The 10,845-nt window shown below is 48.9% G+C and overlaps 2 protein-coding genes across 3 annotated transcripts; one reads left to right on the forward strand and one right to left on the reverse strand.

Moving 5' to 3' along the window:
- Positions 1-818: 818 nt before the first annotated feature.
- On the forward strand, positions 819-3,362 carry B3GALT9 (beta-1,3-galactosyltransferase 9). Its single transcript, XM_039730641.1, has 2 exons — positions 819-858; positions 1,449-3,362. Exons 1-2 carry the CDS (start codon positions 819-821, stop codon positions 2,603-2,605), a joined length of 1,197 nt encoding a protein of 398 aa, XP_039586575.1. The 3' UTR covers positions 2,606-3,362.
- A 1,125-nt stretch (positions 3,363-4,487) lies between these two features.
- Positions 4,488-10,227, reverse strand: PSMD5 (proteasome 26S subunit, non-ATPase 5). 2 transcript variants are annotated; one of them, XM_039730739.1, is made up of 10 exons: positions 9,951-10,227; positions 9,645-9,789; positions 8,898-9,011; positions 8,610-8,738; positions 7,864-7,973; positions 7,360-7,541; positions 6,733-6,924; positions 6,436-6,545; positions 5,860-6,000; positions 4,488-5,375 (listed from the first exon to the last, which is right to left on the reverse strand). In XM_039730739.1, the coding sequence occupies exons 1-10, from the start codon at positions 10,121-10,123 to the stop codon at positions 5,118-5,120; spliced, it is 1,554 nt and encodes a 517-aa protein (XP_039586673.1). In that variant the 5' UTR covers positions 10,124-10,227; the 3' UTR covers positions 4,488-5,117. The 2 variants fall into 2 exon arrangements, with proteins under 2 accessions (XP_039586673.1, XP_039586674.1); XM_039730740.1 differs by having other exon boundaries at positions 7,360-7,502; positions 9,951-10,224.
- Positions 10,228-10,845: the final 618 nt, after the last annotated feature.

Below are 10,845 nucleotides of genomic sequence, written 5' to 3' on the forward strand. Positions count from 1 at the left end.
TGGGACATTGGGCTAATCCAGGCTGCCCTAAGGATGCTGCAGGGAGCCTTGCAACGGTCCAGCCAAGACAAACCAGAGCAGTGCTGTGCTCTCCTTTCACCCATGGATGCAGAACAGAAACGCACCCTGACCTCTGAGAAACCTCAAAATTAAAAGGAAACCACGGAGACTGGAGCTCCCACAAGCCTGACCACCTCAACCCACCCCTCAAACAGCAGCGTTGCCATCACCCAACACCCAGCATTGCCATCCCTGCCCTCCCAGGGCTCTGCTGGGGTCCCACAGGCCCCTCTCCCCCCAGCGCCAAAGCCAACTCTCCCCCTGCTGACAGCTCCATCCTGTTTGTGGTGTCTTTGGCACGTCCCCCTGCAGCATGTCCAGGCCCCCGTGGCTCCCCAGCCCCCGTGGCTCCGGCACAGCCGGGGCTGAGCCAACAGCAACACGCAGAGCCTGCAGAGCAGCCCAGGCAGAGCCTGCCCAGGGCTGGAGCCAGCCCTGCCCTGCAGCACCTCGGGGTGGCCTCCACCACCCCACACAAGGCAAACCCACAGGTTCCCACCCCAAAGCTGCAGCTCAGGAGATGCAGAGAGCCCAGCAACTGCCCCGGCCTGGGGGAACAACACCACAATGGCACAGCTGTGAAAAACACAAGCCCAGGGCCAGCAGCAAACTGGCAGGTCAAGGACAGACTCAACAGCACCAGGATTCCTCTGACCAAATGAGCCCCAGCATTTGCTTCACTTATGCCTCAGAGTGCCAGAAATTAAAGAAGGGAAAGGCCAGGGGTTTGTTAGCTCTGTGTTTTATGTGCCTGCAACATGATCAGCCCTGGGGATCACCTTTCCTCCACCCAGGCAGGTGAGGTGGAAGCCACAGGCTGCAGGTACTGGGCAGTAACTGGATCCTGCAGACCCAGATCCAGCCAGACCAGCAGAAGCTGCCCAGAGAGCCCCTGCTGCAGGAACAGCTCCCAGCACCATGCAGGTAAGTGCTGCAGCCTCTTACAGCTTTCACAGGATTGGGGGTGGAGGGGACCTTAAAGATCATCTCATTCCATCCCCTTCCACACCTTCCACTTTCCCGTGTTGCTCCAAGCCCCATCCAACCCAGCCTTTCCCTCTGGATTCTAACCCTGACAGCTTTCATAGGGCAGTGTCAGGCCAAACAGCAAAAGTTCTCCTTCAAGGACATATTAAGGGGCACATCAAGCCTTCAATAACAGGTTAAAAATAGTTAAAAATTATTCAGAGCAAATCATTCTTCAGTATTTCCACACATGGATGCACAGAGAGAAGCTTTCAACACGGTAACATCCTTCTCAGCTTGGGATCTCACTGTGCCTCAAGTAGATTTCTTAAGTTTCTGGGAGAAAAAATCCTCACACTAATAATACAAAGACCACAGTCTAGAAGTTGTGATTGCTTTGCATGGATATATTGTGAAATGAGGGAAAGCCTTCTGGGTTGAGAGGCAGGAGAATTCAGTGTCCACGTTCCTGTTCCAGCTGACACTGTGCAGGCTCCGCACACACCAGTGGTGCTTCATCCTCTTCAACGTCCTGCTGTTCCACCTGCTGCTCTTCGGGGCAGATTTACTGGAGCAGTACTTCCTGCAGTCCCTGCCCCTCTCCTACACTGATGCAAAGGCTCTGGAGATCAGGGACAGGGCCAGGAAGCTGGATCTGGACCCTCTGAAGGCCAACCTCTCTCACAGCAGCAGCAGTGCAGTGACTTGCTCCAACCAAGAGATTTTTCTGCTCATTGTTGTCTGCAGCAGCCCAGAGAACAGGACAAGGCGCAACGCCATCAGGCAGACCTGGGGCAACGCCACGGGCTCCAGGGGTTACAGCGTGCTGACTCTGTTTGCTGTAGGAAAGGCAGCTTCAGCAAGCACCCAGCTGGAGATCAGCGAGGAGGCTCAAAGGCACCGAGACATTATTGAAGGCAGTTTCATCGATTCCCCCCAGACGCAGACACAGAAGATGCTGATGAGCGTGGAGTGGACGGTGACTTTCTGTCCCCGTGCCAGGTACATCCTTCACGCAGCCCAGGATGTGTTTGTGGGTGTTCCCAGCCTGGCTGGGTACCTGCTGAGCTTACCCCAGCAGGAGGACATCTACCTCGGCAGGGTGGTTCACCACGGAGTGCCCGACAGGGACCCCCAGAGCCCTGGCTTTGTGCCCATCCACCAGTACCCCGAGCAGTTCTACCCTGATTTCTGCCATGGCAGTGCCATCCTCATGTCCCAGGACGTGGCTCGCAAGGTTTACGTGGCTGCCAGGGAGGTGCCACTGGCACTGCCCCCCGCTGCCTTTGTAGGAATCTGTGCTAAAAGAGCTGGCATCACTGCCAGGCACAGCTCCCGCTTCGCTGGGGACAAGCACATCAGCTACAACCCATGCTGCTATAAATTCATTTTCACCTCTTCCCACATGAGAGAGGACGAGCTATTTAAAGACTGGAAGGAAACGAGCGATGGGGAGGATTGTTCCTTGCTGGAAACCTACTACAGCCTGGTGTCCTGCAAGGTTCTGACCTACATTGATAAGTTCAAACGGTTCCACTTGGACAGGATAAAAAATGAGCTCCTTCGTTTTGTCAATTAATGATTAACTTCTGCAAGAAGAGGCTGGGTTTTCTTTCATCAGCTGTGTTGTCCTGTTAACATTCTGTACAAAGGATGCCCTCCCAAAGTTTGCTCTTTTCCCTTCAGCAGCAAATGAACTGTCACTGTTACAGTGTGACAGAGCAGAACTGGATGTCCTCTGCCTCTCTAAGTACCTACAAGTGCATGCATGGAAATAAAAAAGAGTATTCCAACAGACTTGTCTATATCCATGGTTTTTCAGACTTCTAAGTCTTCAAAACTCCTTTTTTATGTGAGTGAGGCATCACCTACTTCCAAAGAATTCTGGCACAAAGGGGAAGCTCTCCATGCACAAAGGAGCTGCTGTGAGCAGGCTGGTTCACAGAGGAACAGAGCAGCTCCAGCAGGAACAGACACTGAGAATTTCCATCATGGAAATTCCTCAAGTAACGCTGTTTGTTAACATCCATCAAATGACAAGGTTTGGTTTGGCATTTTTTGTTTTTTAAACCAAATGTTCAGCATGTCACCTCAATTCCCCAGCATTCCATTTCGTGTTTTTCCTCAATCATCTCCACCTGTTACTTCAAGGGGGATGACAAAAACAACACACTTCAAAACTGTCATTTCTATCAGATACAGCAGCAGCATGTAATCCATATGGCAATGTACAGCATGGGCAGGGAACTGCATCTGAGTAATAAGGGGAAAGTGATCAATTAATCAATCAACACCGAGCTCAAAGCTCAACAAAATAAAGCATATGTGTATACAAAAAAAAATCCCCTTGTTTGGCATCTCTGCACATTCTAAAATATTGTCTTTGGCAAATGTACCATGCAAAGCAGATGCTAAATACTCAGCACACAGAGTGGCCTTCAAAAGCACCAGCTGAAAACACACATGGAAGAGGCTCATGAATTGCAGAACAGGTTTATATATTGATTTCTTTTACTGACATTTCAGCATATGGCTCATACAGAACCACCAGTACACAAAGACACCTAAAATAACAGAGCTGAACTGCCCAGAGCAAGTGCAAGCTAAGGACTTCTACATTCTTTTATTTCCTTTTTAGTGCTTGAATGTGTTTGCTGGATGCAGGGTCCATGAAGCTCCTGTCACGAGACACTGCAGGGCATTTCTCACTGGCAGATCTTTACTGGGCACATCTGGGGTAAAAGCAGCAGCTTTGGGATGCAGGATGACAACTCAGGGACATCTTGGGCTACAAGGCACCTCACCTGCATTTAGACAGCTTAGCAAACATTAATGGATCTCCCCCAGCCCCTCTGAGCCCTCCTGGGCAGCAGTTTTTGGCAGCTCCACCTGCCACAGGCAGAGGCAGAGTTCCTGCAGGACAGGAGCCTCCTGCTTCCCTGGCAGCACAGGGACACGGGGCCAGCCCTCCCCAGTCACACCTGGCTGACACATTACTAAAAGAAGCCCCAAAGTAGAATTTCATGGTTTCTTCTGGTCCCCCTCAATAAAAAGAATACAAGGCTTTGATAGGAAGTACCCTGTGGTCTGTTTGTGGGCAGACACATCTCATGTCATGGAGTGCCCAGCCACTCCTGATTCTGACATCTTCAAAAGGAGATCCAACTTCCTAAGATGCCACATTTCCATACTTCCACTTCATTCACTCCCTCAACACAACAGCTCTATGTTCTTACCCCTTTTAATAATCTAACTCAGGTAACTAAAAGACATTTCTTTAAATAACATTTTAAAAATTCTATCTCTGTTAAAAAATAGTGTAAACAATTCAAGATTTGGTTCTGAAATAGTCTTGTAGTGCTCCAGCCACTAAAGTGAGCTGCCACCCCACAGCACAGCCAACCAGGGACACAAAGCTCCCAGGGGGGTTTGATCCCTACAGAGTGCACTGATTTGTTTTCAAAAGGGCTAAAAACTTTTTTTTTTTTTAATCCTCAGCAGAAAATGTAAACAATATTTAGGATTATTTATTCCAGCAAGACTCACATCCAGCAGGCTGAAAACAAGAGAATCCAGTCCATACTCCCTCATGTGGACAGTGTCACTTATTCAGCAATAGGATTCTGACAGAACAGAGTGTTCCATGCAAGTGCCAACTCTGGCAGGTAAAAAAAAGAATTAAAAAAGAATAGAAATTATGGCAGCATCTGAGGTTACAAACCTTGAGGTGTTTTGGTGGGTTTTTTTAACTGAACTGTAACCTACTGAGAAAACACAACAGAAACTCCAAACCCAAGAACAATCTAAACAAACACTGATAAATTCTGCCAAGTAAAACACAGCCAGCAGCTGCTAAGTGCTCACCTGGGTTACCTGCCTCATGAAGCACACAGGGAACTTCTGCCATGACATTTTAGGGGGAAATACCAAACAACCTTTAATTTGCTCTCCTGACTCCTTTCAAATAGAGTCAAAATATCTTCACATTTCTTTAAAGAGACAACCTCCAGTGTGGAGTTTTTACACCTTGTACCTCAAGACCTGTGCCAGGACTGTGTTCTGCAGGAGGGGGAGCCCAGACAGCAAGGACATTATTCTGCTCCTTCCACAGCTGTAGTGGAAACTGCCTTAACATAATAGGGGCCCTCGTGGAGGTAAGCCCTGAGCCTCAGGTAGTACTGATTGCCAAAGATCTCTGCAATGGTTTTGGAGTTCACCAGGGCCTTCACCAGTTCGTATTTAGCGTCCTTGGAAGCTTTGTCAGGCTCCACAGATCTGTCCACAACGTACTCCACAAACCCTGGGCTGTTCAGCATCAGCTTCTGGGCCCATGGCTGATTTGCAATGGCCTGAAAACAGGAAGACAAAAGATGTGAGAGGGAGAAAACATTTTAAAACCCCAGAAAAGCAGCTACACAGCAGGGTTTTGGTACAGGGACAAGGACAGGGGAAAATTAAATGAGAGAAAAAAACACCACTCAAATCAAGCAGCAGGGTTTAACACTGGAGAACAAGTAGTGTTCAGTGCTCATCTTCAAAGTTTTGAGGGAATTATCACAGCAGTGCCTCTGCTAGAGAAGCAGCACCTTAGAGCAAAACTCTTGCCTTTTTTTCTCCCTCTCCAATTTATCAGAAAATTAGCATTACAGACATGATGTGTCTGCTGCATCAATTAAATGGGGAAGCCAAGTGGGGCCTGAGGAAAAGGCCTTTCTCTGACCAATTCTGGGCTTCAGCTACAAGTTGGTGGTATTCACTTCAAAGAAATAAATAAATCTGAGACTGAATGGCAGGACAAGTCCCTCCCTGATGTTTAAAAGCAAAAGCACTCACAGTAAACACCCGTAAAGCCCCACAGTGGAGATCAGGGAAGGGCTGAGTGCTGATGCTCCTGAACAGCTCCAGGGGCTGGCTGGACAAGGATGTGAACCAGGATTCAGTCATTCTTAAGAGGTCTTCTGTCTGCTGCTCTGGCTGCATAAATCACAAAAATGAGAGTTTGGTTAGGATTATGAAAAGCTTTCAGGTTTTTGGGATGTGTTCAAATGGTTTAATCACCCCTTCAGAGCTACACTGTTAACTCAGATCCCTGGACACAAAGACCACAGGGACTGCAGCAGTTTGCCCCTATCCCTCTGAGCACGAGGGTATGAACCTGCTTCCTCTCATTCCCTCATCAATGAAGCCTTGACTTCATCTTTTATTAACATTTCAGAACACGTGGCACCTTACAAACAAACCCAAACCTATCGGGGAATTTCAAACCAGTAAATCCATGACTCAGAACACTGAAAACCCCACTGCCACCCAACCTAGAGGCTACAAAATGTCTCCTCAGTCACTCAGGTGTGTGATGATTTCATTCTTGGAGATTTGAAGAAAAGAACAAAGACAAAAAGCTCAACTTACAGGCAAGTAAAGCAGGGATGAAATCGCATCCAGGCACCGAAGCCGTAACTCAGTGGGGGCATTCTTGGCCTGGTGCCCTATTTTGCTTAAGATATTTTGAAATCTACTTCCTTTCAAAACAAAAACAAAGTGCTTTTAATTAATTCAGCCAGATCTCTACAGGAATACAGTCACCCATCAGTTACATTACAAATTTATTCATTAGATAAGTGAATATATTTTTCAATTCCTTTCTGTATTACCCCAAACCAATTCACTCTTATATGATAAAGTATTATTTTAAAAAAAGATACTAACTAGTTTTCTGTAAAACCTGTTTGCCTTCCACATTTGATCCCAGGATTCCCAGTGTGTCCACAGCCACTCCAATCATGGTTGGATCCTGACTTTCTGCCATTTCAAAGACTTTTTCCATAAAGACAGGGTAGCGCTCACAGATCTGCTGGGGACTGTCCACAACAGCCAGATTGCCAAAAAATTTAACAAATCCTGAGAAAACAAGACCAAAAAAAGCATTGAGTGGAAGAACAGCAATGGCAAGATTAAATGGACATTAATGTGAGATTGATTTGTTCCTAAACATGTGTTATTAAGGCTGAATAATGTTGGTAAAAAGCTCAAAATAAAGCCAGAACTAAGCAACAAGCCAAATATTTTGACTGTTGCTTAATTCATGATGTTTGTGCTCCTAAAAAAGGCTACAATAACACAAACTTTAAAGCTACAGCACAGCCTGCCCAGATCTTACCGAGGGACATCCTTCATGTGTCAAGCTGTCACTCAGCATTTTTAAATATTTTACACACCAGACTAATATTCAAAATTTCTTCTAAGCTCTCAACAGAGAGGTTTGGCAGCGCTGTCCATTTAACCCACTGCCAAAGCAAGCAGCAAGGCCTGGAAAGAAGGAATGCATGGTGGCACCTGGCAGGTAGAAGCTGGAGAAGGGGTCTGAGTCTGCCCCCAGGATGATGTTGGAGATCCTGTCGATGACTCCCTGCTGGGCCAGGTGCTGCCTGCCCTGGGGGCTGTGTGCCAGCGAGGTCAGCATCTCGATGCACGTGGCTCTGCAACACACACGGAGCTCAGTTTGGCACAGGAGGGGCCTGAAGCACTCAGGGATTGAGAAAAAGAAGCCACAGCCATAAAACAAAATCCCAGCAAAGAAACACAAATGATTCCAAGTGTTCAAGCTTCTCTGAGCTCATTCAGCTCTTTGGATTTGGGAAAGAATTTGATGTGTAGTGTTTCTGCTGCAGCCAAACAATTATCACTCCAGCTCAGTCCTCAGATTAAGGTATGAAGTATTTCACACCCAGAACAGTTTAAGAAGTTTTTCTGAGCAGGGTTTTACAAGAAACACACACAAATACATTTATTAGAGTTTTAACAATGGTGGAAATGTCTTTGGCAAACTCACCAACATACCTGACCAGCACATCCTCTCCAGTCAGCTCCCCAATTAACTCAGGGATCAACCCACTGCTTGCACAGTAATTCAGAGACTCTGCTGACACTGATGAAATCTCCACAATTAACTAAATAAAAGCAAAAAATACAATTTATAAAACATTATAATAATTCACAGCAACAGCCAAATACATCTCCTGTGCTAATTAACCTTACATATATTAAATATGGAATTAATCATATTTTTATCATTAACCCAAATGAAGCAAGTTCACAAGGAGTTCCAAGTTTACAGCACAAGCATTTGATCTCTACTCACAATCAGCTCTTCCTGTGCTATGCCCACTAAGCTCTAGAAGGTTTAAATTGTGTTATTTCTCCTTAACATCTCTAGACTGACAGCTGGCATCTCTCCAAAACTCTTAGCAGCACTTCACATCCAAAAGTCAAGGGGTTACAGTTAACTATTTTCCTTTTATTTTCACAGAAACAAACTCTTTCTGGTGCCTTTAGTGATTCTGTGCAGCCCTTCCAATGCCTCAGGCACCACAAGTTAGAAAATGAACAGCAATTCACACTTTCACACCAAAAAACGAGAAAGAGAAGCAATGACACCAGGAGAGCCCCCAGTGCTGCCATCTCCCCACTCCTTTCCAGTTCTGACACAACACAGACATGCAGAAAAGCAGGTAAAGCAGTGAGAAGCAATAATTTAGCAGCCACAAAAGCCAGGCAGAGGGGCAGAGCCCCGGGGAGCTGCCCACCTCGTAGACCCTGTAGCGAACGACGTCGCTGGTGGCCATGACCCTCCTGAGGTCACCCAGCAAGCTGCTCCCCAACAGAGCCTCCAGGCCCTGCTGGCTCTGGGCAAGCCTTGACAGAGATCTGATGGCCTGCAAGCAAAAACAGCAGCTTGTTGTTAAAAAGAGGATAAAATCCGAGGCTGTCAGGTTTTAGTCCCTGTAATTCACTTGTCACCGATGAGAGCTCATTGTTTTTGTCACCCAACCACCCCAGCTGGCAGAGGAATGGGACAGTAAAGGCACCTTTACCTCTTTGGCCACTGCTATTTTCTCCCCACCAATGCAGTTTATGATCTGCTGTAACAGCTCGGGGCTGTGCAGGATCTCTGGGACAGCAGCTGGGTCTTCAACAATCCTCCCAACCTGGTCAAAGGGCCACAGGAAATAACGTAAGAACAAATTCTTTCCCACTGTAAGGGTACTCAAGCACTGGAACAGATGAGCAGGAAGCCAGAGTAATTTTAATATTTTAATATATTAATATTTTTATATTTTTATATTTATTTTTATATTTTAATATTTTTAATATTTTTAATATTTTGAGGGTTTTGGATCAAAACCCAACTGGACAACACCTGAGCAGCTGCTCTCAGCTGAACTTTTAGAAATCCACCCCAAACCACAACACCCCACAATCCTCTCCTTTGAAATTAATGCAGCAGTGTCGATCTCCCACAGCCTGCTTGGTGTTTCCACTGGAGTTTAAAGCGTCCTGAATATCAAAATGTTGCTGCTTTTAATTCTCCCATCACCTGCTGGCCTGGAGAGCTTTAGCCAGGAGACGTGGCACAGGTTTTATTCACAACCTGCTTTTGTCAGGCCATAGCTTTGGGCATTATCACTGACATATCACATTGTACACACACTGCAGGGTGATTATCCGACACGGAACCAGTGCAGGACACAATTCCTGCTTCCACCACAAACCGAGGCAGGAAAGAGCAGATGGGGACAAGCCCAGAGCTCTGTCCCCTCCTCCTGGAGGAAACGCGCTACCTGGGCCATGGTGAGGATCTTCACCGAGTCCTCGGGGTGGAAAAGGCCCTTCCGCAGCTCCTCCCGGAGGTTCTGGATCACGTCCAGCGGCTCCAGGGCCGGCAGGAGCCGCTCCAGGATGGAAACACACGCGGACACCTGCTCCCTGGGCGGGACGGAGAGAAAACCGAGCCCGTGAGCAGAGAGACACCGCCGTGCCACCTCCCGCCCCGAAGGAGCGCAGGGAATGAGGGAATGAGGCGGGGAAGCGGCAGGAGGGAACAGCAGCGGGGCCGCGCAGGCCCGCCGCACCGCGCCGGAGCTCACCGGTCACTGCTGCCGAGGAGGCCGAAGAGCGCCCTCAGGTGGTGCTCGGCGAGACGGGGGCGCAGGGCGGCGAGCGGCACGGCCTGCACGGCGAGCCGCAGGGCCCGCAGCTCCTCCAGCGTCGCGCCCGGCCGCGCCGCCCGCTCCAGCAGCGCCGCCGCCGCCTCCGCCATCTTGCCGCCTCCGCCGGCTCCCGGCGGCCTCGCGAGAACTCGCGTCGCCCGTAGCAACCCCCGGGAGGGAGTATCGCGAGAGCGCGGGGCGCCCGTAGCAACCGCCGCGCCGTTGCTAAGGGCGCCCTTTGCGTCCGGCAAAATGTAAACAAAGTGTGCGCGCGCCGCGCCCCTGGCTCCGCCCCTCAGGGAGCCGAGGGGGCGTGGTCATGGTAATGAGGGGGTGCGGTATCGGTAATGAGGGGGCGTGGTACCGGTAATGAGGGGCGTGGCTCGGTAATGAGGGGCGTGGTCCCGGTAATAAAGAGGCGTGGTCTCGGTAATAGGAGGCGTGACCTCAGTAATTAAGGGGCGTGACCCCGGTAATTAAGGGGCGTGTTCCCGCTAGGTAATGAGGGGCGTGGTCTCGGTAATAGGAGGCGTGACCTCAGTAATTAAGGGGCGTGACCCCGGTAATTAAGGGGCGTGTTCCCGTTAATGAGGGGGCGTGGTCACTGTAATGAGGGGGTGTGGTCACTGTAATGAGGGGGCGTGGTCCCATTAGGGGTGTGGTTCCGATAATTAAGGGGCGTGGTCTCGGTGATGAGGAGGCGTGGTCCCGTTAATAAAGAGGCGTGGTCTCGTTAATAGGAGGCGTGCTCCCCCTAATTAAGGGGCGTGTTCATGTTAATTAAGGGGCGTGGTCCCGGCAATAAGGAGGCGTGGCGTCGGTAACAGAGGGA

Source organism: Passer montanus, unplaced genomic scaffold (assembly GCF_014805655.1).
Source record: "Passer montanus isolate IOZ18808 unplaced genomic scaffold, ASM1480565v1 scaffold73, whole genome shotgun sequence".
In the NCBI taxonomy this organism is placed as follows: domain Eukaryota; kingdom Metazoa; phylum Chordata; class Aves; order Passeriformes; family Passeridae; genus Passer; species Passer montanus.

Coding starts and splice junctions, on each gene's coding strand:
- PSMD5 (XM_039730739.1), bottom strand. CDS start 10,123: ATGGCGGAGGCGGCGGCGGCGCTGCTGGAGCGGGCGGCGCGGCCGGGC. Junction 6,546..6,732: donor ACAGGTTTTACAGAAAACTA/GTTAGTATCTTT, acceptor TTGTTTTGAAAG/GAAGTAGATTTCAAAATATC. Junction 6,001..6,435: donor CATCCCTGCTTTACTTGCCT/GTAAGTTGAGCT, acceptor TGATTTATGCAG/CCAGAGCAGCAGACAGAAGA.
- B3GALT9 (XM_039730641.1), top strand. CDS start 819: ATGATCAGCCCTGGGGATCACCTTTCCTCCACCCAGGCAG. Junction 859..1,448: donor CCTTTCCTCCACCCAGGCAG/GTGAGGTGGAAG, acceptor TTGTGAAATGAG/GGAAAGCCTTCTGGGTTGAG.